Genomic DNA, 27,464 nt, shown 5'->3' on the forward strand with positions numbered 1-27,464 from the left:
AGTCCCTGGCTGGGATGGGTGCTGTGATCCCGTCTTTGGCTGGGCAACGAGAGAAGCGGCGTGGCTCAGTGGAAAGAGCCCGGGCTGGGGAGTCAGAGGTCACGGGTTCGAATTCCGCCTCTGCCGCTTGGCAGCTGGGTGACTGCGGGTGAGTCTCTTAACTTCTCTGTGCCTCAGTTCCCTCATCTGGAAAATGGGGTTAAGACGGTGAATCTCACGTGGGACCACCCGATGACCCTGCATCTCCCCCAGCGCTTAGAACGGTGCTCTGCGCATAGTAAGCACTTAAATACCGACATCATCATTATCATCATCCCGGCTCTGCCGCCTGGCAGCTGTGTGACTGTGGGCAAGTCCCTTCACTTCTCTGTGCCTCAGTTCCCTCATCTGGAAAATGGGGGTTAAGACTGTGGGCCTCACGTGGGACCACCTGATGACCCCGTATCTCCCCCAGCGCTCAGAACGGCGCTCTGCACATAGTAAGCGCTTGACAAATACCGACATTATCATTATTATTATCCCTGGGGCCGCGCTTGACCGGTCCAGCCTGGCTCCCCTTCAGCTTCCCCGCGGGCCCGGGGCCCCCGGGTGGGGCTGCCGAACCTGGGCGGCGGGTGTGGCCGCAGCCTGACTTCGCCGGCTGGATCAGGTCCCGGACAAGGGGAACGGGACCGGGCGAGGCCGGTCAAGCGACCGGAGGGAGGGAAGAGGGAGGAGGGGCCGGGCGGGGATTTGGGGGGGCGGATGGATGGATGGATGGATGGAAGGAAGGAAGGAAGGAGGGGTCAGAAGGAGACCCTGGCCTTGTTGTGAGTCACAACAGAGGCCTGTTGCCACAACGCGGTGGCTCCGCGGCCTGGCCCTCCCCTCCAGCTCAAAAAGGCCCCCCTGGCCCCGGCCGGACCCGGACCGACCCTGAGCTCCTCCGGCCCCTCCTCGATTCCGGTCCGGGGGGGCGGGCAGCGAACCCCCAGACCCTCTGCAGGCCGGCAGGCGACCGCCGCCAGGTAAGCGAGCATCCTCTCCCCCCCAAAGCGGTCCCGTCCACGAGACCTCCCCCCGCCAGAAACCGCCCCCCGGGATTCCCCTGCGGATCTCACGCCTTCATAGAAAGAGCCCGGGCTTGGGAGTCAGAGGTCGTGGGTTCTAATCCCGCCACTCGTCAGCCGGGTGACCCTGGGCCCGTCGCCTCTCTACTCGGGGGCCTCAGTCTGGAAAACGGGGGTTAATGATAAGAAGAAGGATGATGGCATTTGTTAAGCGCTTACTCTGTGCCGAGTACTGTTCTGAGCGCTGGGGGAGATACAAAGTGAGCAGATTGTCCCGTGTGGGGCTCCCAGTCTTCATCCTCGTTTCACAGAGGAGGAACGGAGGCACAGAGAAGGCAAGCGACTTGGCCAAAGTCACACAGCCGATCAGTGGCAGAGCTGGGATTTAAACTCGTGACTTTTGATTCCCAAGCCCGGGATCTTTCCACTATGCCTCGCTGCTTCTCTATTGTTATGATTGTCGCCCAAGGACCGGCCCCCAAATCCCCCACCCACGGAGCAACCTCGCCCCCTGCAAACACTCCCCTCGCCCCCCGGCAGCCCACCCCCTCCGGAATCCCCTGAGGACCCCTTCCTCCAGCAGATCTCTCCCCAAGAGACTCCCCCCACAGCCTCCTCAGCAGCATGGCTGAATAATAATAATAATAACAATGGTGATGGTATCAACTGCTTTCTATGTGCCAAGCACTGTTCTAAGCGCCAGAATAGATACAAGGTTGTCCCACGGCTGGCTCACAGTCTTAATCCCCATTTTACAGAGGAGGGAACTGAGGCACGGAGAAGTGAAATGACTTACCCGAAATCACACACCTGGTGGAGTCAGGATTAGAACCCACGACCTCTGGCTCCCAAGCCCGGGCTCTTCCCACCAAACCACGCTGCTTCTCTGACGTAGTGGCTAGAGCACGGCCCCGGGAGTCGGAAGGTCATGGGTTCTAATCCCGGCTCTGCCACTCGTCTGCTGTGTGACCGTAATAATAATAATACTACTAATGGTATTTCTTAAGTGCTCTCTATGTGCCAGGCACTGTTCTAAACGCTGGGATAGATACCAAGTAATCTTGTTGTCCTACGTGGAGTTCAGACTCTTAATCCCCATTTAACAGATGAAGGAACTGAAGCACAGAGATGTTAAGTGACTTACCCAAAGTCACACAGCTGACAAGTGGCGGAGTCAGGATTAGAACCCACGACCTCTGACTCCCAAGCCCGGGCTCTTTCCACTGAGCCACGTTTCTTCTCACTTCACTTCTCTGTGCCTCAGTTACCTCATCTGTGAAATGGAGGACGAGACTGTGAGCCCCATGTGGGACAGGGACTGTGTCTAACCTGATCTGCTTGTGTCCCCCCAGCGCTTAGTACAGTGCCCGGCACATAGTATGCACTTAAGAAATACCATAATAATTATTATTCTTATTATCATTATTTATCCCTTCAAGAGGTTCCCCAGACCGCCCCTCTCCTCGGAGGCCCTGCGACATCCAGGATCAGTGGGGGGGGCGACCCATCCGGGTCCTGGACCACCTCGAGAAAGTCACCTAACCTGTCTGGCCTCAGTTTCCCCATTGCCACCGCGGGGGAGAACAGGCCACGAGGCCGAAAGAGCCGGGCGTCCGAGGGCGCCCAATCAATGCCTTTAATTGATCGATAGCTCGATTGATCTGAAAATCAGATACTTTAGAAGGGGAAAAAAAAAAAATCCCTCCTCTTCCCTCCGTGTCCATCCCAGCCTGGCTTAGTGGAGTCACTGACTGGCTTGGGAGTCAGAAGTCGTGGGTTCTAATCCTGATTCCGCCACTGTCAGCTGTGTGACTTTGGGCGAGTCACTTAACATCTCTGGGCCTCGGTTACCTCATCTGTAAAATGAGGATTAAGACTGCGAGCCCCCCCCCCCCCCCCGGGACAACCTGATGACCTTGTATCTACCCTTCCCACCCTGAGCCCCCCCTTCTCCTCCCCTCCCCATCACCCCGCCTCCCTCCCTCCCCTCCGCCTCCCTCCCCGCCCCACAGCACTTGTGTATGTATGTGCTTATAAATTATAAATAATAATAGTATAAATAATTATATTTATTATTCTCTTTATTGCATTGATAATAATGTTGGTATTCGTTAAGCGCTTACTATGTGCAGAGCACTGGTCTAAGCGCTGGGGTAGATACAGGGGAATCAGGTTGTCCCACGGGAGGCTCACGGTTAATCCCCATTTTACAGAGGAGGGAACTGAGGCACAGAGAAGTGAAGTGACTTGCCCAGAGTCACACAGCTGACAGGTGGCAGTGCCGGGATTTGTATATATCTATAATTCTATTTATTTATTTTGAGGTTATTGATGCCCGTCTACATCCGCCAAACTCTCTTCCCCTCTTCGAAGCCCTCCTGAGCGCTCGCCTCCTCCAGGAGGCCTTCCCACACTGATTCCCCCCCCTTTCCCTCTGCTCCTCCTCCCCTTCCCATTCCCCCTCCTCCCCACTCTGCTCTTCCCCCTTCCCCTCTGCTCTTCCCCCTTCCCCTCCCCTCAGCACTTGTGCCTATTTCTATATATTATTTATTATTCTATTTTGTTAATGACGTGTATTTATCTATGATTCTATTTATCTTGATGATTTCGTTTTGTTTTGTTCTGGTTTGTTCTGCTGTCTCCCCCGTTTAGACTGTGAGCCCGCTGTTGGGCAGGGATTTTCTCTATCCGTTGCCCAGTTGTACTTGCCAAGCTCTTAGTACAGTGCTCTGCACACAGTAAGCGCTCAATAAATACGACTGAGTGAATTGAGGGTGCAAATGAATACCCCAGCGCTTAGAACGGTGCTTGGCACCTATAATAATAATAATAATAATAATAATGAGAAGCAGCGTGGGTCAGTGGAAAGAGCCCGGGTTTAGGAGACAGGGGTCATGGGTTCTAATCCCGGCTCCGCCACCCATCAGCTGTGTGACTTTGGACAAGTCCCTTCGCTTCTCTGGGCCTCAGTGCCCTCATCTGTAAAATGGGGATGAAGACTGGAAACCCCACGTGGGACAACCTGATTACCCTCTATCTCCCCCAGCGCTTAGAACAGTGCTGAGCACATAGTGGGCACTTAGCAAAATACCATAATTATTCTCGGTGCCTCAGTGATCTCATGCTCTATGCCTGTCCACTGGGCAGTGCCGCAGCTTGGCTTAGTGGAAAGCCCGTGGTTTGGAGAGGCAGAGGACGTGGGTTCTAATCCCGGCTCCGCCACCCGTCTGCTGGGTGACCTTGGGCAAGTCCCTTCACTTCTCGGTGCCTCAGTTCCCTCCTCTGGAAAATGGGGATGAAGACCGGGAGCCTCACGTGGGACAACCTCATTACCAGGTATCCCCCTCAGCGCTTAGAAGGGTGCTCGGCACATAGTAAAACCGCTTAACAATACTCACATTATTATTATTATTATTATTATTATCATCGCTGTACCTCGGCAGGTGATGCCCCCGAGGGGAAGGGGGCCAAAAGAAAAGCCAGACCCGCTTTCGAATCCCGGCTCTGCCGCTTGTCAGCTGGGTGACCGTGGGCAAGTCACTTCACTTCTCTGGGCCTCAGTTCCCTCCTCTGTAAAATGGGGATGAAGGACTGGGAGCCTCATGTGGGACAACCTGATTCCCCTCTATCTCCCCCAGCGCTTAGAACAGTGCTCTGCACAGAGTCAGCGCTTAACAAATACCAACATTATCATCATCATCATCGTCGTTGTTGTTGTTATTATTATTGTTATTATTATTATTATCATTGTTATTATCATTCAGCTCTCGGCCTCCCGGCCCGATTTTCCGACTAGCCGCAGAATCGGCCCCCCAGCCGCCAGGGGGCTCTTTGGCGCCCCCTGGCGGCCGCGGCTGCACGGCGCACGGGCCGGGGCCGAGCGCCCCCTGGCGGCCCGAGCCGAGGTCACCGGCCGCTCCGCACCTTGATTTGGGCAACGGCGACCAGCGGGCTTGGCCTTGGCCACCACTGGCCTTCCCCTGGGCCTCGGAAGCCACCGTGGGTCTTCCCCGAGCAGACCACCAGCCCTTACCGTTTTAGAGTCACCTAAAGGGAGGGGTGAAACTATTTCCAAGCGGAGCCCGGCGCCGCTGCACCGTGGGCCGGGGCCTACCGCCCGGGGCCTGCTCCGCACCCTCTCCGCGCCCTCTGCCCGCCTCTGCTCAACTCCCCGGGGCGTCCCCGCCTTCGAAGGGACCCCCTGACACCCTCTCGCCCGCCCCCCAGGACTAGAGACCCATCAACGTCTCCCCGCGGGCCGGAGCGGCCCGCCATGGCGTCCGTGTTTCGGAGCGAGGAGATGTGCCTGTCGCAGGTGTTTCTGCAGGTGGAGGCGGCCTACTGCTGCGTGGCCGAGCTCGGGGACCTGGGGCTGGCCCAGTTCAAAGACGTGAGTCTGGGGGGAGCGAAGGGTCCCCGGCGGCAGGGGTGGGCCGCGTTGGCCCGGGAGAGAGATACCGTCCCGGGGCAGCCCCCGCCTCGTTCACCGGTTTCGGCCTCCACCCCTTCTATGGCCTCTGCCCTTCTCGGGGCACAGTCCGGCCTTTCGGTGGTGGGTGGGCGGGAGCGGCTCCGGGTGACCCCGGGAGGAGCCTGGGGGTCCAGACCGCACCATCCCCGACGTGAACTCCCTGCTTTCCCCGGCCCGGCCAGAGCCACCCACCTCACCTCCCTTTCCTCCTATCTGTACTTCACGGTCGCCCCCTCCAGAAGCCCTTTCCTAGCTAAGCCCGCTCATTCGGTCAGCCGGTCGATGGTGATTATTGAGCGCTTACTGTGTGCAGAGCGCTGTATTGAGCCCTTGGGAGAGCACGATATGACAATAAAATGACACATTCCCTGCCCACAAGGAGGTTAGTCCACAGTCTAGTCCACCCTTTCAGTAGGGTCCGTGGCCACTTCCCCTCCAGCGTAGTCTTCCTTTCTCCTTTTTCACTCTCTCTCCCTCCCTGGTCCAACTTCCAAACGGTTTGGCCTTATCCCTGAGAGGAAAGAGCTGGGTGCCCGGGGGCTGACCACCGGGGCAGGACTCCCCCCCGTGTGGTTGTCTGCCCCATCCTTGGCTGGCGGCGAATGCTTGTCCCCCCGGACATCCGACATCCCTGCCCCGTCAGCCTCCTCGGCTTCCTCTTGATAATAATGATCACTGTGGTATTTGTTGAGCGCTTACTACGTGCCGAGTACTGTACTAAGCGCTGGGGTGGGTACAGGCAAGTCAGTCTGGACACAGTCCCTGTCCCACATGGGGCTCACAGTCTTAATCCCCATTTTACAGGTGAGGTAACAGAGAAGTAAAGTGATTTGCCCAAGGCCACAGAGCAGACGAGTGGCGGAGCCGGGATTAGGACCCGTGACCTTCTGACTCCCAGGCCCCTGCTCTATCCTCTACACCATGCTGCTGACCCCTCTCCCCGCCACCTCTCCCCTCCCTCCTGAGGCCCAGAGTCCCCGCTTACGGGCTCCCCACGCTCGGGGGTGTGTTTCAGCTCAATGCCAACGTGAACAGCTTCCAGAGGAAGTTTGTGAACGAAGTCCGGCGGTGCGAATCCTTGGAGAGGATCCTGCGTGAGTCAAGGGGCTGGGAGACGGGGGGCGGGCCGCAGGAGGGGGCGGGCGCCCAGGACCCAAGGTGCCACGCGGGAACTCTAGGGGTGTGGCCGATGGAGCCTGGGCATCCACCGGGCATCTCGTCGCCGCACTCGTCTGCCTGCTGGGCCTCCTTGACCAAGTCGCTTAATTTCTTGGTGCCCCAGTTTCCTCGTCTCTAAAATGGGAGCAAAACATCTCTTCCCCCTCCCCATTAGACCCGTGAGAGACAGGGACTCTGCCTGACCTGATTCTCTTAAATCTACCCCAGCACTCAGCACGGGGCCCGACATTAAACAGACGTTTAACCAATACCGTCGTAACTATTATTAAGATGTACTGGAGTCGGGGGACCCCAAGCCCTGAAAGGGAAGGGGGGGATAGGCCCGTGTTTTATATTATCTGGGTCACTGTGCGCTTCATGGGAGCGGGTAATTGCAGGCTTTTAGTAAAGCAAATCCAGGTGCCTTCCTGGATAGGAAAAAGCCACTGTTTCTCTCAGCATCCCTGGGGTGAAATGCCACTGTCTTCCCCAGCGTCCCTGGGAGCCAGGACCGGCTCAACCGGGAATCTCACCCCGGAGGGCATCGCTGCAGCTTCAGGGGTCTTGTCCAAGTCTCGGTCTGGGCCCCGGGGGAAACCAGCTCTCGGGAGGCAGAGTTTACTCGTGCTGTGATGGGGGGTGGTCCGTGGGTTTCCACAGGTTTCTTGGAAGATGAGATGAAAGACGAGATCGTGATCCAGGAGCCTGAGAAATATCCACAGACCCCTCTGCCCCGGGACATGATCGATCTGGAGGTAGGGCCCGGCTCTGCCCACCCCTGCTGCCCTCCCAGCCCCTCTACCCACAGCTCCACCCACCTGCCGTTCACCCAGAGAGGGGAGGGGGCATGGACGACTTCAGCCTCCACCTTCCTGTCTCTCTACATCTCTTCTCCCTGGATGCCTCTCCTCTGTCTCCCTGTGATAGCTGTCCTTTCTGTTTCTCTGACTATATTTCCCTCCCTGGGTCTCTGTCTCTCCATGTCTCTCTTACCACCCGGGGTCTCTGTCTTTGCATCTCTCTGCCTCCGTGGGCCTAGTTCCATTCTCCATCTCCGTGTCCATCTTTTTTCTCTCTCTCATTCTCTCTCTCTTTCTTCCTCGCCATACCTCCTGCGGCTTGCATCTACCTCTCTCCGGCCCCTGGCGGTCCCCACCCCAAAATGAAGCTGGCACCTGGGGCTGCAGCTCTCAGGATCCCCCCGCACCATGCAAACCCACCTCCCTGGTCCCACCGGGCGGGCGGCGGGCGACCCCTCTCCCCTCCCATCCCGGGGATGGAGCTCCGCAGATGCCGGGGTCACACCCGCCACCCCCCTGCCGTGGCAGAGCGTCCTGGAGAAGCTGGAGGGGGAACTGCAGGGAGCCAACCTGAGCCAGCAGGCATTGAAGAAGAGCTTCCTGGAGCTCACAGAGCTGAAGCACCTCCTCAAGAGACCCAGACTTCTTCGAGGTTAGGATCGCCCACCCCGGAAGAGGTCGGGGGGGTTGATTGGGCTGCAGCGGGGTAGTGACGGGCAGTGGTCGGGGACAGGGGGTGGACGACAGGGCCGGAGTCACCATCAAAGAGGTGTGTATGTACACTTGCAAGGGGTTTGGGATTTTTTATGCTATTTGTTGAGCACTTACTATGTGTCAACACCGTTCTAAGCACTGGGGCAGTTACAAATTCATTAGGTTGGACACAGTCCCTGTCTCATGTGGAGTTCGCAGTGTTAATCTCCATTTTACAGATGAGGTAACTGAGGCACAGAGAAATCGAGTGACTTGCCCAAGCTCACAGCAGGCAAACGGGGGACCCCGGATTAGAACCCAGAACCTCTGACTCCCAGGCGCGTGCTCTGTCGATCAGGCTACCAGGCCATGCTGCTTCTCTACACCTTGGGGGAGGCAAGAAGGGGGTGCCGTGAGGCTCATTAGGACAAGGGGACTTCTCCCCACTAGAGGGTAAACTCTTCGAGGCCAGGAATCATGTTGCCAACTCTGTTGTATCATACTCTCCCAAGTGCTCAGGACAGCGTTCTGCACGCAGTAAACACTCGATTGATTCTCGTTTCCAGACGGAAACCAACCTGACGGATGACTTCTTCAACGAAGACACCTCCGGCCTCTTGGAGTTGAGGACCTCTCCTGCGGCAGTGGCGGGGAAACTGGGGTCAGTGGAGTCCAGGGGCCGGGTCCCCCTCTCCGGGGGCCCGTCCGGGCAAGGGCCACCGGACGTCTCTCTGGTGGACCGCTGGGAGGGACCCGGGGTTGCCGGTGGGGCATCCAGCGGAGGGCCAGCGGCCCGGCCTCTCCCCGTTGCGGGTCAGCCTCCTCAGCCCGGAGCATCCGAGCTCTCCCTGTCTCCCCCAAGGACCCTCCCGGCCCGGGACCCCCGGTGCTTGCTCCTCCCTGAGCCCTCTCTGCTCCCAGCGGTGGGGGAGGGGAGGGTGGTCCCGGCTGCCCGCTCATGCCCCCCGCCACGGTCCCGCCTAGGTTCACCGCGGGCGTCATCCAGAGGGAGCGGCTGCCTCCTTTCGAGCGGCTGTTGTGGCGGGCCTGCCGGGGAAACGTGTACCTGAGGCACAGCGAGATGGACGCCGCCCTCGAGGATCCCGTCACTGTGAGAGTGTCCGCCGTACTCACCGATGCCTCCTCCTCCCCGTCCTCTTCCTCCACCTCCCCTGGGAAAGTCAGGAGTCTGGTCACGGCTCCAAGGATCCTCTTGGGGTTGGCTCTGCCCCCCGTCACGCTTCCCCGTGCCGGCCAAATCAACCGGGCCCGGGCGGCCACAGTCCGTCCTGCCTCTGACGCTGCCCCTCCTGCCCCGGGGAGAAGCCGTCGTTCAGTCAGTCGTATTTACTGAGCGCTTACTGTGTGCAGAGCACTGTACTAAGCGCTTGGGAGAGTACAATCAAACAATAAACAGACACATTCCCTGCCCACAATGAGCTTACAATCTAGAGGAGGAGACAGACATTAATATAAATCAATAAATGGCATATGGACGTTAAGTGCCGTGGGGCTGGGATGGGAGATGAAATAAGGGAGCAAGTCAGGGTGGTGTAGAAGGGAGTGGGGGAAGAGGAAAGTGGGGCTTAGTCAGGGAAGGCCTCTTGGAGGAGATGTGCTTTCAATAAGACTTTGAAGAGAGGAGATTCAGTGTCTGTCGGATCTGAGGAGGGAGGGCGTTCCAGGCCGGAGTCAGGAACGTGGGCGGCGAGAAAGATGAGGTCAAGGTACAGTGAGAAGGTTAGCATCAGAGGAGTGAAGTGTGCGAGTTGGATGTGTGTCTTCCCCTCCCGCTTCCCTGCAAGACCCAGGGTCTGTGGAACCCATCCAGGATCCGTGCTGGGTTCGAGCGGGAACCAGGATCCCGAGGCCGGGCAGAGGGGAGAGCGTTGGGCTCAACGAGGGGCGGCAGAGGGAATGGCTCTTCCTGACGATGTGCCCGTCGGCTCTCCTAGAAAGATAAGATCAAGAAGAATTCCTTCATCATTTTCTACCAAGGAGAGCAGCTCAAGCAGAAGATCCAGAAGATCTGTGATGGGTGAGAGAGGTGTGGGCCCAGAGGAGCCGTGGGACAGGGTGACGTTGCCCCCAGCCCACTCCGCTCCCCACCCCCCGTGCCGACCCTGAGGAGCCTTGGTTCAGAGCCCTTTCACTGGGTCGCCCTTATATGGACCCAGATGGCAGAACCCCAGGGCTGGCCTTCAGCGCCCAAGTCTTCCGGGCGACGTCACTCGGGGGCTGGGGGGACCGGCTGGTGGAGGCGCCGCTCTATACCCTCCGCCAGGAAGATTGTAGGCCAGGCTTGGGAGGAGGATGTCCGGGCACCCTCTCCCATACTCGGCGGTGCCGGTGCTGCCCGCCGGCGGGTGCCGGAGCTGTGGGACCAGGGGCTGGGGGTCGGGAGGGGCGCCCAGGCCGGCAGGCGGAGGCCGTCGCCTCCCCACCGGCCGCTGGGTTCGTGCATTCCAGGTTCCGGGCCACCGTGTACCCCTGCCCCGAGGCTGCCAGCGAGCGCAGGGAGATGCTGGCGGGCGTGAACACGCAGCTGGAAGATTTGAACGCGGTAAGTCGGAGCCCCCGGTTTCCCCTGGCCCTCCGGGCCCCCCCGCCCCACCGTGTCGTCTGCAGGCCGGGCTGGAACACCACTGAGCGGGGCTCAGGGTGACCCTTAGAGAAGGTCAGGGGTCGTTGCTCTGGGCTTCTCCCCTCTCAGCCCCAGTGGGACCAGATCTGCTCCCAGAACCACGGTCCCTGGACTCGCTCCCAGGTGAACAGTCTGTGGGACGGAACCAGCACCCCAGAAAGAGGTTCTCCCTTTACAACCTTCCCCAGTCGGCTCAGAGACACCCAGCAGCATCAGGCCCTCCTCCTCCCCACATCGAGGGGTGCCACTCCCTCCCCTCTTGGTCGCCTCTCGCCCTGCGGCCATCCCCGGCCCGACTCCCTCCGGAGGGGCCGGGCCGGGCTCTGTGGACCCCCATCTCCCCTCGAGAAGCAGCGTGGTCTAGCTCATTCATTCATTCAGTGGCATTTATTGAGCACTTACTCTGTGCAGAGCACTAGTTGATAGAGTACGGGCCTGGGAGCCGGAAGGACGTGGGTTCTAATTCCAGCTCTGACACTTGTCTGCTGGGCAAGTCACTTTACTTCTCTCTGCCTCAGTTACCGCATCTGTAAAATGGGGATTAAGACCGTGAGCCCCAGGTGGTCCAACCTGATAAACGTATATCTACTCCAGCGCTTAGTACGGTGTCTAGCACCTACTAAGTGCTTAACAAATATCAGAAAAGCAAAAAAAAAATCTCCCCGGCTGGAAGTGATACCGGGGGGGGGGGGGGCGTGGTAGTCCCCCCCCCCCATCACCGGTCAGTTCTCACGTCCCCCTCCCAGCACCTGTCCCTGCCGGGAAGGGAGGGAGAAGAAGACCAGGTCCCAGAAAGGGTACATGACTTTCCTGAGGTCACACAGGAGGTCCCCTGATGCCCGGACACACACTCTGTCCCCCGGGCCTCGCAGCATCCCATGAGGAAGAGACAACATGGGAGGGTCCCCCCGTGGACCCCTCCTCCGCTCCCCGCTCTCCTTCCCGCAGGGAAACTCCCTTGGTCTCTCGGTTCTCGAGGCGGGGAAGGGGTCCGGGCCTGGCTGGGCCGTGCTGACCGGGGAGAGGGGCTCCCAAGTGCTTAGAACAGTGCTTTGCACACAGTAAGCTCTCAGGCGCTATAATCGGATGAATGAACGAGCTCAGCCAGCCCAGGCGGCCGACACCCTCCCCCCCCCCCCCCCACGGGCCGGGACAGGGACCGGGTTCTCTGGGACGGCGGGACCCAGGGGTCTGCGCCGTCCCCAGGTGATCACCCAGACGGAGTCCCACCGCCAGCAGCTTCTGCAGGAAGCGGCCAGCAGCTGGCGGATTTGGGGCATCAAGGTGCAGAAGATGAAGGCCATCTACCACGTGCTGAACTCCTGCAACATCGACGTCACCCAGCAGTGCGTCATCGCCGAGATCTGGTTCCCGCAGGCCGACGCCGCCCGCATCAAAAAGGCATTGGAGCTGGGGGTGGTGAGTAGGGGTGGGCACCTCCGGGTCGGGGGGGAGGGCTTCGGTCAGGGGGAACTAGCCGGGGGGACATTCCCCATCGAGGCCGGACACCAGGTTCGATGGTGGTGACGGTGATGATGGCATTAAGTACTTTGTGTCAAGCGCTCTGCTAAGAGCTGGTGTTGACACAAGCTAATTAAGTTGGGGGAGCGGCATGGTGGAGTGGAGAGAGCACGGGCCTGGGAGTCAGAAGCTCATGCGTTCTAATCCCAAGTGGCCTTGGGCAAGTCACTTCACTTCTCCGGTCCTCAGTCACCTCATCTGCCAACTAGGAACCGAAACTGTGAGCCCCATGCAGGACAGGGACGGTGCCCAACACAATTTGTTGCTTGTATCCACCCCGACGCTTAGTACAGTGCCTGGCACATACAGTGTTTAACAAATGCCACCATTATTATTATTAGGGGGACACAGTCTCTGCCCCGCATGGGGCTCGCAATCTCAATCCCCATTTACAGATGAGGAAACAGAGGCACAGAGAAGTGAAGTGACTTGCCCAAGACCACCCAGCTGATAAGTGGCAATGACTTGCCCAGGCCCGGGCTCTATCCACTAGCCCATGCTGGTTCCCAGGTGGTCCCAGAGATGACCCCTGTGGTTTGCTGGGATTTACAACCCCCCCGAAGACTTGGGAAGTACCCAGTGCCCCCTGAGCTTGGAGGATCGCCAGCCTCCCCCCAACCCTCTGGGGTGGCAAACTGAGGCTCCCAGCGGGAATGTCCGCACCCGCCCAGGCACCCGGAGAACCAAGATTAGCTTCATTAAAGTTTGCAATGGCGACCCTACTGGTATAGAGCCATCGTGTTATGTCGCGACAGTCTTCTATCTACCCCAGTGCTTAGCACGGTCAGCACTTAAATACCATAAAAAATTAAATGAAACAAAACAAAATCAATCATACTGCGTCCACTAGATTGTAAGCCCCCCACTAGACTGTAAGATCCGGAAGGGCAGAGATTGTGTCTACTAACTGTGCCGTATTGTCCTCTCCCAAGTGCTCAGTAAATGTTCTGTACGCAGTAAGTGCTCAATAAATAAATTCCACTGATTGACTGCAGAGCGCTTTTCTAAATGCAGAGGAGGCAGGAGGCGGAAGGGTCGGGAAGCACGCCAGATCCAAGCTAGAGGGGCAGGGGAGGTGGGGAGCGGGATGGAGGAACGGGAGAAGCCGGGGACCCCACCTGCCCCCCATCTCCCGCCCCCGGCCCGTGCAGGAACGGAGCGGCTCCTCCATCGCCCCGATCCTGACGGCGGTACCCACCAAGGCAGCCCCCCCGACCTTCAACCGCACCAATCGCTTCACGGCCGGCTTCCAGAACATCGTGGACGCCTACGGCGTCGGCTGCTACCGCGAGATGAATCCGGGTCAGTCCCCCCGGTCGGTCCCCCGGGTCAGTGCCCAGATCAGTCCCCCGGCCGGTGGCCCGGTGAGGGCTCAGGTCAGTCCCCTGATCAACTCCCTGGTCAGTTTCGTGTGTGGGGTTCTAGGGGACGGGGCTCGGGGCGGGGCCTAGCCGGGGCCTGGCCGGGGTCTCCGTGGGGTCCGATCCAAGCCCCCAGGCCAGGGGAGAGGAGTTTAGGAAGGTGGATTCTGGATGCCGGGTGCCCTGTGGGAGGAGCCGGTGGTCCAGGGTCTGCCCCACTTGGGGATCGGAGAGCCCCGTGGCTGCACCCCTGCCCCCTCCGGGCGTCAGGGACCGACCCAGCTGCACCTTCTGCTCGGGCTCCGTGGCGTGTGGGCAGCAGATTTCGGCCAGGCCTAACCGTCTGCGGAACTACAGAGCCAGCCAGCTTCTCGCTCTCCCAAGTGTTTAATGCAGTGCTCAGCGCACAGTAAGAACTCACTAGATACCACCAATGAGTTGATTCCGTCTGCCCTCTGGCTCCTCGGGTCGGAAAACCCACGGGGGTGCAGCGGGGCCCGGGGCTCCTCTCTCTCCCGGGCCCCCGGCCGGCCCCGAGCCCGTGACTTCTCGTACCTACAGCCCCGTACACCATCATCACGTTCCCCTTCCTCTTCGCCGTGATGTTCGGGGACTCCGGCCACGGGGCCGTCATGCTGGCCTTCGCCCTCTGGATGGTCCTGAACGAGAAGACCCTCCTCTCCCAGAAGAACACCAACGAGGTAAGGGGGTGGGCGCTCCTGGGTCCCTCCCTCCCAGGAAGCAGCGTGGCCTGGTGGACGGAGCACGGGCCCGGGAGGCGGAAGGACCTGGGTTCTAATCCCGGCTCTGCCGCGTGTCTGCTCTGTGACCTGGGGCGAGTCACTTCACTTCTCTGGGCCTCAGTTACCTCATGTGGGACATGCGTCCAACCTGATTAGCTTGTTTCTACCCCAGCGCTTAGAACAGCGATTCACAAATACCATACCAGAAAAGAGGCTCCAGCAACAGCAGGAGGAGCAATCCCTACCCTCAGGGAGCTTACAGCCTATGAAAATGATAATAATCTCCCGGCTCCTAGGCCGTGCTCTTTTCTTTTTTAAATGATATCTGTGAAGCGCTTACTATGAATCAAACACTGTCCCGAGTGCTGGGATAGGTACAAGTTTTTTAGGTCAGACACATCTCACGAGGGGATCGCAGTCTAAATAGGAGGGAGAACAGGTAAACCCATTTTACAGTTGAGGAAACTGAGGCACAGAGCTGTGAAGTGACCTGCCCGAGATCACACAGCAGTTGGCAGAGGTGGGTTTAGAACCCGGATCCTCTGACTCCCAAGCCCCTGCTGTTTCCAGTAATAGTAATGATAATAAATACTAATAATGATTGTGGTATTCGTCAAGTGCTACTGTGTGCTAAGCACTGTACTAAGCACGGGGATAGATGCCGGATAGCTGGGTCTCACGTGGGGGCTTACAGTCTAAGTAGGAGGGATGACGGACATTGGATCGCCATTTGGCAAATGAGGGAACTGGAGCCCAGAGAAGTTAAGTGACTTGCCCAAAGTCACAGAGTAGACAAGTGGAGGATCCAGGATTAGAACTCGGGACCTCTGACTTCCAAGCCGGTGCTCTTTCCACTAGGACGCACTGCTCCCATAGTACCCCGTACTACGAGCTGGTGCCCTGGGCACCGCAGGCGCCCGGCCCAGTGCCCTGCCCTGAGCTCGGCCCCCGACCCGCCTCGGCCTCCTTCTGTGCCTGGCAGATCTGGAGCACTTTCTTCGGCGGACGCTACCTGATTCTGCTCATGGGCATCTTCTCCATCTACACGGGCTTCATCTACAACGACTGCTTCTCCAAAGCCGTCAACATCTTCGGGTCGTCCTGGAGCGTCCGGCACATGTTCCTCAACGGCACGTGGAAGTGAGGCCCGGTGCCCCTCCTCCACCCCCCACCCAACGTGGGCATCACTCGCGGGCCCTAACGGGGGGGCCTGCTGTCCAGGGGCTCGGGCGGTGGTCCCGGGGCCGGCGGCCCGACCCTCGGATGGAGTTCGTCGGGGACGCTGCCTCGAGCCCCTCCGGGGCCTGGTTGCCGCCCCTGGGGTTGACTACCTAGTGAGGGGGGACCCCGGTGCCCCAGGCTCAGCCGGCGGGGGCAGATTTCAAGTGGGGACCTAGGGGCAACGGGGGAAGGTGCGGGTCTGAGCAGGGGGTGGGTCATCTGGGTTTGTTGGGGGGCCGGCAGGTCAGAAATCCTGCTTTTGGCTCTGCCGGACCACGCGGATGCTCTGAGGTCTGGCCAGAGACCAGAGTTGGCGTGGCTGGAGTTCAGCCTGGGCAGCTATATTCATTCATTCGTTCCTTCAGTGGTATTCATTGAGCGCTTACTAGGTGCAGAGCACTGTACTAACCGCTTGGAATGGACAATTCGGCAACAGATAGAGACAATCCCTGCCCAATGATGGGCTTACGGTCTAATCGGGGGAGCTACAAGGTCAGAGTGACAGCTGCCCCACAGTTGAAATCTGGCAGCTACGGCCTCCACCACCCACGGAGCTGGCACCGGGCACGTCGGGCTGGGCTAGTGGACAGGGTGGTCTCTGCCCCCCGTCCTCTTCTCTGGATACTCTTTTAGTGTAGCTCCTCTTGCCATCTCTTCGCCCTGACCCCTCGCCTTGTCTCCCAGGCCGCGGGCAGCCGCATCCCGACCCCTCGTCACTCTGACTCCTCATCCCTTTGACCCCTCATCCCCCTGACCCGATGTCTCCCTCATCCCATATCTCCCTCACCCCGCCTCTCCTTGACCCTCCCCGATCCCGCATCCCCCCAACCCCGTACTGCCTGATCCCACATCCCCACCCGTGCTTCCCCCGATCCCACTTTTCCCTGGCTTCGGCAGCTCCCAAGACGTTGAGGCAAATCTGTTCCTGCAACTGGATCCGGCCGTCCCCGGTGTCTTCTCTGGAAACCCGTACCCCTTCGGCATCGACCCGGTAACGGCAGCCAGTTTGTGCTTCCTCTCCCCTGGTTTCCTCCCTCCCTCCCTCCCTTCCTCTCTCTTCCTCTGTCCATCCCTCCTGCCTATGATTATTACTTATTATTTATTGAGGGCTTACTCTGTGCGAAACACTGTACCAAGCGCTTGAGAGAGTACAATAAAACATCAAACACATTCCCTGCCCACAATGGGCTCTTCTGCTCTTTTGACCCGAACCCTGCTCTCGGGTGGTTTGCTCCGGTTTTCAAAGGTGTGTGAAGTCATAATCATCTTGGTATTTGTAGAGGGCTTATTAGGCACCAAGCACTGTGCTAAGCTCTGGGGTAAATACAAGATCACCAAATTGGACCCAGCAATCCCTGCCCGACACAGGGCTCTGTCTGAGAGGGAGAGGTGTGGAATATTTTCTCCATTTTACACGTGAGGAAACAGGCCCAGAGAGGGTAAGTAATAATAATAATAATAATAATAATGTTGGTATTTGTTAAACGTTTACTATGTGCAGAGCACTGTTCTAAGCGCTGGGGTAGACACAGGATAATCAGGTTGTCCCTCGTGAGGCTCACAGTCTTAATCCCCGTTTTCCAGTTGAGGTAACTGAGGCACAGAGAAGTTAAGTGACTTGCCCACAGTCACACAGTGACTTGCCCGAGATCACACAGCAAGCCTGGCACAGCTGGGACTAGAACCCCGGTCTCCTGACCCTCGGCCTGGAACTCTTGTTATCCATGGCCAATCTGGCCACGGGGGCGGCAACCTGCCCTTTGAAGTGCCCCACACGGGACATACGTGTGTGTTGTGTGCGTGGGCATGGTAGCCTGGGGGTGCAGCTTTCCGTCCAAGGTTCAGGGATAATGATAATTTTGGTATTCGTTAAGGGCTTACTATGTGCCGGGCACTAGTCTGAGCACAAGATAATTGGGTTGGACACCATCTCTGTCCCACACAAGCTCCCAGTCTTAATCCCCATTTTACAGATGAGGGAACTGAGGTGCAGAGAAGTGAAGTGACTTGGCCAAGGTCACAGAGCAGACACGCGACAGAGCCGGGATCAGAACCCGTGACCTTCTGACTCCCAGACCCGCGCTCTATCCACTACACCGGGCTTCCCTCAAAGGGTTCCGGTCCCCGTCCACTTCCCCTTCCCTTGACGCCCCAGAGTCGGGGACAGGCGTCCTCCCACACCGTACAGAGGAGAAGGTGCGAGGCCCACCCAGCCACTGCAACGCAGGCTGTGGTTGTGTCGGTTGGGACTGCGGACTCTGAGCTGCACGCTCTGCTCCTCCGGCCGCGGACTCCCTCCGCTCCTTCAGCCTCCCCCTGCCCCGATGGCTTGCCTGCTCTTTTAGGTTGTTGGGGGGTTTACTGGTTCTTCGTTCTTAAGGTGGCCTCCCCCAGCCCCCTCCCCTCCCCCTCATTCGTACATCCCGAGCCCTTGTCTAATTCTCCCCTGTGGGCCTCTTCTCAATACTTAGTACAGTGCTCTGCACCCAGGCAGTAATAATAATAAAAATAATAACGATCATAATAATGATGGTTTTTGTTAAGCTCTTACTGTGTGCCAGGCACTCTACTAAGGATCGGGGTGGATCCAAGCCAAGCGGGTCGGAGGCGGTCCCCGCCCCACGTGGGGCGCACGGTCTCAGTGCCCATTTTACAGATGAGGGAACTGAGGCACAGAGAAGTCAAGCGACTTGTCCAAGGTCACACAGCAGAGAAGTGGCAGAGCCGGGATTAGAACGCATGACCTTCTGCCTCCCGGGCCCGTGTTCTATCCGCTACATCAATAACTACCGCCGAATACTGTAGTAATCATAATTGTGGTATTTAAGAACTTACCGTGCGCAAACCTCTGCGCTAAATACTGGAAGAGATACTAGCTAATCGGGGCCCACAGGAGGACCCACAGTCTAAGTAGGCGGGAGCGCAGGTATTGAGTCCCTCATTTTGTAGATGAGGGAACTGAGGCTTAGAGAAGTGAAGTGACCGACCGGCCCCTCTCCGCCTCCCCCTTCCAGATCTGGAATGTGGCATCCAACAAGCTGACCTTCTTGAACTCCTACAAGATGAAAATGTCCGTGGTGGTGGGGATCACACACATGGTCTTCGGGGTCGTCCTCAGCCTCTTCAACCACATGTGAGTGCCCCGTTCCCGGATTCCCTGGTGTCGGCTGGAATATTCCCGTAGTCAGCCCCGTGGGAAACGGCAGGGGTTCGACCATCTTGACACGCAGTCGGGTGGGATAACGGGGGCTCTGCTTGGAGACCGATAGATCCTTTTGGGCCGGGAACGTGTCTACCAAGTCTCTTTTTTTGGACTCTCCCGAGTCCTTAGTACAGTGCTCTGCTCAGTGGATCATCGATTGATTGCTATAGCTGCTGCTCTCCAACCCACCAGGAGGAGAGTGTGTGTGTCTGGGGGTGGGGGATGTGTACGCACACGCATCCACGCACACAAGCTCACCGTGTTTAGCCTTCCTTTCCTGGTGTTTCTGCTTCTCTGCCTTCTCTCCAACTGCTTCCTTAAATTTCCTGCTGTGCTTCCAGAACAATCCCCAGCCGATCAAATTGGCCAGAGCTTTGTCGCACACAGGGCCGAGAAGGGCAAGGGTGTTTGGGATGGAAATCGGGCCCCCTGAAGTCACTGGGATAGGACCCCTGGGTTCTTCCAGAGAGCCTTGGCTCTTTCAAGGCTCCCCACGGGGGTTGCCCTTCGGGAGGTCCTGGCCGTCTCGAGGCTCCCCGCAGAGGTTGCATCTCAGAAGGCCTCTGCGGTCTCGAGGCTCCCCGCGGGATCGCCTTTCAGAGGGCCGCGGGGGTCGCCTTTCAGCTATTTCAGGAAAACGGCCGACATAATCCTGCAGTTCATTCCGGAGTTGATCTTCATCCTGAGCCTGTTCGGGTACCTGGTCTTCATGATCATATTCAAGTGGTGCCGGTTCGACGTCCACAGCTCCCAGCACGCCCCCAGCATCCTCATCCATTTCATCAACATGTTCCTGTTCAATTACAACGACCCTGGCAACGGGCCACTCTACGGACCCCAGGTAGGGCCCCGGACCCCGTCTCCTCTTCCAAGTCATCGTCAGTCCAGGTCGACCAGCCTTCCGTCTTCCTCCGGAGGACTCAAGCCACGTTTCCCAGCCGGCCCGTTCGGGGCAGGGCCGGGTTTGATGTGGACCGTGGGCCTCGACGGACTCCATCCTCCCCGGACCGCACAGCCAGAGTGTGCAATCTGGCAGAGCCTGGGTGTGGCCCCCATCGTACGGGTGGTGAAATCGAGGCCCAAGAGACTGACTGGCCTGAGGTCTGTAGGCAGGACAGCCGGGCCAGAACCAGATTTCCTGAGGTCTGGACTCATGGCTTCTCCTTGAGGCCCCTCTTTAGGGCTGGGGGGTGGGGAGGGGGCGAACGGCGACCAGACCCATTTTAGAGCTGGGTTGACCGCCCAGTCCCAAGGCAGAAGTGATCACCATGCCCAGTAAAAAGAGCAAGGTGCATGTAGAGCTGGGGCCGTGGTCACTGTTTCCGGGGCGGACGGGCCGGAGGCTTGGGGTCCGAGCAGAGCCCTGGCGGAGCGTGGGGCCGGGGCCGTGACCGAGGTGCCCGCCTGGCTCTTGCAGAGGGAAGTCCAGAGCTTCCTGGTCGTCATGGCCCTCATCTCTGTCCCGTGGATGCTGTTGTTCAAGCCGTTTATCCTGCGGGCGCATCACCGGAAGACCCAGAGGATGGTGAGGGCTGGTCCTCGGGGCCCGGGCGAAGCTGGGTGAGGCCAGGGCGGGGGGGCACTACTGTGGGCCGAGGGGGAGACCCACGGGACCGAGAGGGGCAGGTCCAGAGGACAGACACTACTAGCCTTGATTGGGCCCCCGGGCCAGTGCTGTGGTCACGGTGGGCACCTGGGCCATGCTGGTCAGCCTGAGGTGGCTCCGATCAGACCCTAGTCCCGGCCCCCGTGGGAGGGATCCCGGGTGCCCGTGGGGTGGCCCTGCTTCCGCCGTGACAGCCGCTCTTCCCTTCGTGCCCCAAAAGCTGCAGGCCCCCTGCGACCCCGAGAGTCCCTCCGATGCCATCGAAGTGGACGTCATCGAGGCCAATCACGCCAACAAGCCTGGCCGGGGACCCCGGGCCGGGGACACCGGTTCCCCGCAGCCCCACGAGGACAAGGAGGAGGTATTGTGGGACGCAGGGCCGGTGACCCTTCCCGTTGGGGGCCTGACCTCCCAGTCTGGGTCGGGGGTCGGCAGCCCGCAGCCAGTCAGGGACCTGGACAGCGGGGGTGGGGGGCGTAAGGGGAGTGTCTTCTCGCCGAAGAGTGTGTAGCTTGGGATTTTGGAGCCGAAATGGGCAAGGTCTTTGGACGGGAAATCCAGGTTCCTGGTAATGTCTGTGGAAGGGAGTGGGAAAGGACCTGGGGTGGGGCTGGGGTCAGGCTGGGGCCATCGGGGTGGGCTCTCCAGGTATGTTTTGGGAAGCAGGAGACCAGGCTCGCCCTCGGACCATTAGCACTTATTCGGTGGATGCGGCCGTGACCCCCTTGGCCCCTCCATCCCCAGCACCTGCCCCTTTCCCTCCACCCCCAGCCTGGCCCCCTCAGTCTCCAACCAGCGTCCGGGCAGATCACGCCCCCGACCCGGGGTCAGGCTGATGGCCAGGGCATAGAGCATTTCCCCGAAAGGCAGCAGCCCAATGAGCAGGGAAGGCGCCAACTCCCGAGGGCAGCCGACTGAGCGGAAACCCGTGAGGGAGACCAGCAGTCTAGCTATCACTATTGACATAACCTTCAGGCTGTCAAAGGCGCGGGGAGTGAACTGTAGTGGGTAAATTATCCCCGCGGGCTGAGTGGTGGAGAAATAACACCGCGGGTCTGCCAGGCGCCTCAGTTGTCCCAAGGCTGATTTGCCTCAGTGATCGCATTTCTTCCTCCTCCCAGGATGCCCAGGTAGGGCGGGGAAGGAAGGACCTTCCACCCTCGCCCATTTGCCGGATAAGGAAACTGAGGCCACGAGAGGTTCAGCACCTCGAACCGGTTCCTCAGGCCCGGAGCGGAGCTGGAGGAGGCAGGAGCCGGGTCTCTGGGTCTCCCGACCCGTGTCCCCATCCTCTTTCCCCTTCCCCTCGCTGTGTCCCCGAGGGAGACGCTTGCTACGAGTGCAGATGTGACAGGGAGTGACCGCTTAACCGAGGATAGGACAGAAAATGACTTAGGGCCAACAGATCCTTCGAGGGTGAGCCCCGGCGGTCCGAGCCCCCGGGGCCTAAGCAATGAACCATCCCACCGTGGCTGCCAGAGTCCCGGGGGTGGCCCCCGCCGTGCCAGTTTGCCAGCTGATCCCCATGGGTCCGGTCCACTGTGGTAGCCCCGACCAGGAGCAGGGCCCGCTGGCAGACTTTCTCCCTCTTCCCTCCGCTGCCGGGGCTCCTCACCCTCTCTCAGCGCCATCCCCACCTTCCCCACCCACCACCCCCTGCCTGGTGCCTCTGCCTGTAGGCCCACGGGTTCCTCGCCGTCGGGTTGCCCGTGACCGCCCGCGTTCTCACCCTTCAGTTCAGCTTTGGCGACGTCTTCGTGCACCAAGCCATCCACACCATCGAGTACTGCCTGGGCTGCATCTCCAACACGGCCTCCTACCTGCGGCTCTGGGCCCTCAGCCTGGCCCACGCCCGTGAGTGCCCAGCTCCCCGGGGCTGCGTGTTACGGCTGTGGAACGGGAGAGGAGGGAAGGGTCACCTCCTCCGGTCCCAGGGGAGATCTCCTGTGCACCTGAAAGACGACGCACAGGAGTCTGGCTGCTCTGTCCCTCCCCGCACTGAAGTGCTCAGCACTTGAGGACAGCCAGTCAGCCAGTCAGAGCGCTTACTGTGTGAAGAGCACTGTACTAAGCACTTGGAAGAGTACAGTATAACGATTTAGCAAGGTTTAGGTGGGGTGTGGGGTGGGCCCAGTGGAGCACAGTGCCTCCTTGGCCCCAACCGGGGGTCTCGCATCGGCGTTAAACTTCCTTAGGAAGTGAGCCAGAAAGGCGGCGGGACCACTTCCCGCCCGAAAACCCGTGCCACCGAGCTGGCACAGAGGAACGCCGGTTCCCGGTAGGGGGAAGCCCGGCAGAGGGATGGATAGACGTGGCTACCGGAGAGAACACGGGGAGGGTCCAGGCGGGACAGGGCCCCGACGGGGGTCTCGGGGAGCAGGGCGGTGGGCACGTGGGGGCCAGTTCTGGGGCTCGCTCTGTAGAATTTGCCCCGCTCTTAGAACGGTGCTGGGCACATAGTAACCCTATACTATTACTACTGTTAGAGCTGTCGGAGGTGCTGTGGACAATGGTCATGAGCATCGGACTCAACAGGGATGGCTGGGCGGGGCTCGTTGGCGTCTTCATCATCTTCGCCGTCTTCGCCGTCCTCACCGTCGCCATCCTGCTGGTCATGGAGGGCCTGTCTGCCTTCCTGCATGCGCTGCGCCTACACTGGTGGGTCTCCCCCCCGCCCCCGGACCACCAACTACGGCCCCCCCCGACCCCCAACCTGCCCCCCAGGAGTCACTGGCAACGGGCCGTCGCCAGGCTGGGCATCGGCGCTTGTGCCCCGGCCCCAAGAGGTGAAGTGGTGGCCGAAACAGAGTCATCAAGCTTGGGGACGTTTGTTAGTTTTTTATGGTATTTGTTCAGCACTTACTATGTGCCAAGCACCATTCTGAGCACTGGAATAGACACAAGCTAATCAGGTTGGACACCATCCCTGTCCCACACGGAGCACACAGTCTTAATCCCCATTTTACAGATGAGGTCACTGAGGCCCAGAGAAGTGAAGTAACTTACCCAAGGTCACACAGCGGACAAGCGGCAGAGCCGGGATTAGGACCCAGATCCTTCTGACTCCCAGTTCGGGGCTCTATCCACTAGACCTTGCTGCTTCCCATGGCCAATATGTGTGACAGGCAGAAGGAAGTGGATTTGGAAATGGACGGATTTGGAATGGACATGGACGGCTTCCTGGCCAGGCATGGGAAGAAAATTGCCTGTCTGCTTGTTTTGTTTTGTTGCCTGTCTCCCCGCTTCTAGTCAGCGAGCCCGTCGTTGGGTAGGGATTGTCTCTGTCTGTTGCCGAATTGTACTTTCCAAGCGCTTAGTACAGTGCTCTGTACACAGTAAGCACTCAATAAATATGATTGAGCGAATGCATGAATGAAGAAACACCCCATCCTCCCGATCAGTCAATGAATTTACAGTGATAATAATTAATGGAATAATAATTGTAGTATGTATTATTTACCATGTGCCTAGCACTTTTACTAAGCACTGCGGTAGATACAAAATAATCAGATTAAGTTTAGTCCGGGCCCAAAGGAGCTCACGCCTAAGAAGGAGGGTGAACAGGTATTTAATCCCCTTTTTACAGATGAGGAAACTGAAACCCACAGAAGTTAAGTGACTTGCCCAAGTTCCCAGAGCAGGCCAGTGGCAGGCCCGGGATTAGAACCTTGAATTTATCGCGTGTCTACTACGTGCTGAGCACCCTACCGAGCACTTGGGAGAATGAGATAGAGAGTTAGAAGAAATAATCCCTGCCCTTAGGGAGTTTACAGCCTAGCAGGGAGATGGGCAAAATAAATAGGAGGAAGAAGAAAACGGAAAGATGAAAGTGTGGATAAGGTGGTGCTTAAACAGTAGTCTGTGCAAGTCACTGTTGTGTGGAGATTTTCTGGGTGGCCGGGGAGAGGCCCACGATGCCGTGAACGTGGTTGGGAGGCCGCAACCCGGGAAGAAGAAAAACGAATCATGGGAGGCCTCCTGGCGGAGGTGGAGAAGTTGGGTGGAGCTGTGGTCGGTCAGATGGGAAGTGAGAGGAAATTGCAGGCAGGCAGAAGGGCGTGAGCAAGAGGTTGGAAGTGGGAGAGATGAGGAGGAGGCATAGGGAAGAGGTGGGTTTGGGAGGAATGAATGGGGTGAGCTGGGGTGTAATGGGAGGAGAGAGTGGATCAATCTGGGGGAATGAGCTGTTTGAGCACCTGAAAACCGGTGACTGGGTTTGGTGGGGCACTGGCTGGGCAAAGTTTGGAGGTTTGGGGGGCAGGAAGGACGTGAGCAGAACGACATTTAGACTGTTGCAGATGGCAGAGTGGAGTGGACTGGTCTAAATCAATCAGTTGGTATTTATTGAGAGCGTACAATAATAATAATGATGTTGGTATTTGTTAAGCGCTTACTATGTGCCATGTACTGCTCTAAGCGCTGGAGTAGATACAGGGTGATCAGGTTGTCGCACGGGCTCACAGTTTTAATCCCCATTTTACAGATGAGGGAACTGAGGCCCAGAGAAGTGAAGCGACTCGCCCACAGTCGCCCAGCTGACAAGGGGCAGAGTCGGGATTTGAACCCATGACCTCTGACTCCCCAGCCCGGGCTCTTGCCACTGAGCCACGCATGGGAGGGCAGGTAGAACCCAGAAGTCCAAACCCTGCTCTGCCTATCCCCAAAAGTCACTATCAGGTCTTCCCCCGCTCTAGACTGTAAGCTCGGTATGGGCAGGAAATGGATCTGCTTATTCTCTTGTACTCTCCCAAGCACTCAGTACAGAGCTCCGAATATGAGAAGCAGCGTGGCTCAGTGGAAGGAGCCCGGGCTGGGGAGTCAGAGGTCATGGGTTCTAATCCCGGCTCCGCCACTTGTCAGCTGGGTGACTGTGGGCGAGTCGCTTCGCTTCTCTGGGCCTCAGTTCCCTCATCTGTAAAATGGAGATGAAGACTGTGAGCCTCACGTGGGACAACCTGATGACCCTGTATCTCCCCCAGGCTTAGAACGGTGCTCTGCACATAGTAGGCGCTTAACAAATACCAACATTATCATTATTTCTGTCTCCTGTCTGTCTCCTACCAGGGTCGAGTTCCAGAACAAATTCTACGTGGGCACCGGCTACAAGTTTGCTCCGTTCTCCTTTGGCTACATCCTGGATGGGAACAGCGAGGTTTAGGTGCGGGGTGGCCGGCTCCCCGGCTCCCGCACCTTCGCCTGGCAGCCCACCCGGCCGCCCAGGCCAGTGCTGCCCACCTGGGACCGAGGGCCGGCGGGCCCCCGTGACTCTGGACTGGACGCGGGCGGAAGGACCGATCGGGACTCGGACGGGGAGAGCGGTCCGTCCGCCGCTGTCGACGGTGGGTTCGGTAGAAAGGGAATAAACCACCGCCCACCCACAGACCCCGCAGCCCTTCCTCATTCCAGTCCGCCGAGACTGTGTACTGAGCGCTCTCCCACCACGCAGCGCTGAGTTAAGTGCTTGGGAGAGTTCAGAGTAGCGAAGCACACATTCCCTGCCCGCGTGGAGCTCACGGTCTCAGGATCCCCGGTCCTGGCGTCTGAGGTGGAGGGGCCGGGATGGGGGCCGAGATCCGGGGACAGAGGGTTGGGAGTGATGCAGCGTGGCCTAGTGGATACAACCCCACCCTGGAGGTCGGAAGGACCTGGGTTCTAATCCCGGCTCCACCACTCTTCTGCTCTGTGACTTTGGGAAAGTCACTTCAGTTCTCTGGGCGTCAGTGACCTCATCTGTAAAATGGGGATTAAGACTGTGAGCCCCAGATGGGACAGGGACTGGGTCCAACCCGATTTGCTTGTATCGATCCCAGCGCACGGTACCGTGCCTGGCACATGGTGCTTAACAAATCCCATAATTATTATTATTATAATGCAGAGGGCAAGTCCTGGCCCTGAGGCCTAGCGAAGGCTATTCTCGAGGACAGACAGGAACAAGCTGCAGCGCGGGGCATCGAGCCCACCTCCCGACCCGTGAGGGGGAAGACGGTTGCTCGGGATTCTGGGGACCAAGTGCCCAGTTCTGCCCTTCTGGGCCCCCAGTCCGCCCTGCCCCCAACCTCAGGGAATGAAGGGACGCCAAGCAGACCCTCCTGGCAGGGATGCCTTCCCCCACCCCTCCTTATCTGGCCCCACCCCTTCTGCCCCTCTAGCTGCCCCCTTCCTCCACCCCCCCCCCCAATCTACTGCACTGGGTTGAGTTGTGCCAGTTCCCGAGGCAGGGGGGCTGGTGGGGTGGGGATGCTCGTTTTCAAAAAAAAGTTTAATCATTCCCGGGCGCTGCAGAGCCACGGGGGTGGGGGTGGAGGCCTGGAGGTGAGGGGGGCGGGGGACGAGACCTTTCCAGACATGTTGTCCGACCGGCAAAGCAACAAACAGGAAACAATGTTGTGGTTTGTGAGGTGGGAACGCTTCCTCCCAAACAACTCCGAGAGACTCCTCCGGGGAGAGAGAGATGGGAGGGAGGCGACAGAGGCCCAGAGAGACCTCGAAGAAGAGACAGAGATGAAGTCGAGGGCAGTGGGGGCTAGATCCCGGAGGCCCGGGGCCAGGAAGAGGGTATCCTCTTTGAGCCCAGTGGTGGAAAATAACAGTTGAAAATTTAAAACCTGGACCGGGGGCCTACTGTAGGGCACTGGACTGGGTGACTTCCATGTGTAGGGGACTAGACTGGATGCCTATTGTGTGTAGGACCCTGGACTGGGTGCTAGCTGTGTGCAGGGCGCTGGACTGGGCATCGGAGGATCTGGATTCTAGTACCAGTCCTACCGCTTGTCTGCTGAGTGACCTTGGGCAAGCCACAACTTCTCTGTGCCTCAGTTACCTCCTCTGTAGCATGGGAATTAAGACTGAGCCCTATATGGGACAGGGACTTTATCCAACCTGATTACCGTCGATCTACCCCAGCGCTTAGACCAGTGCCCGGCAGAGGAAGCGCTTAAAAAATACCACTAAAAAAACCCAAACAACAAAAGAACTGTGCCGGGCGCTGGACTGGG

The 27,464-nt window shown here is 58.7% G+C and overlaps 1 protein-coding gene across 1 annotated transcript; it reads left to right on the forward strand.

The window, feature by feature from the left end:
* The first annotated feature begins 924 nt into the window (after nucleotides 1–924).
* Nucleotides 925–25,713, forward strand: ATP6V0A4 (ATPase H+ transporting V0 subunit a4). Its single transcript, XM_029075758.2, is given in 22 exon segments — nucleotides 925–1,007; nucleotides 5,277–5,439; nucleotides 6,536–6,614; nucleotides 7,339–7,433; nucleotides 8,007–8,113; nucleotides 8,115–8,130; nucleotides 8,738–8,832; nucleotides 9,156–9,282; nucleotides 10,127–10,209; nucleotides 10,641–10,734; nucleotides 12,022–12,234; nucleotides 13,488–13,638; nucleotides 14,259–14,398; nucleotides 15,423–15,580; nucleotides 16,559–16,652; nucleotides 18,676–18,794; nucleotides 19,488–19,704; nucleotides 20,281–20,388; nucleotides 20,690–20,830; nucleotides 22,206–22,323; nucleotides 22,956–23,127; nucleotides 25,534–25,713. Coding segments are annotated over 21 exon segments (2,538 nt in total). The 5' UTR covers nucleotides 925–1,007; nucleotides 5,277–5,322; the 3' UTR covers nucleotides 25,628–25,713.
* The last annotated feature ends 1,751 nt before the right edge of the window (nucleotides 25,714–27,464 follow it).

This window comes from Ornithorhynchus anatinus, chromosome 11 (assembly GCF_004115215.2).
Source record: "Ornithorhynchus anatinus isolate Pmale09 chromosome 11, mOrnAna1.pri.v4, whole genome shotgun sequence".
NCBI classification, from domain to species: Eukaryota; Metazoa; Chordata; class Mammalia; order Monotremata; family Ornithorhynchidae; genus Ornithorhynchus; species Ornithorhynchus anatinus.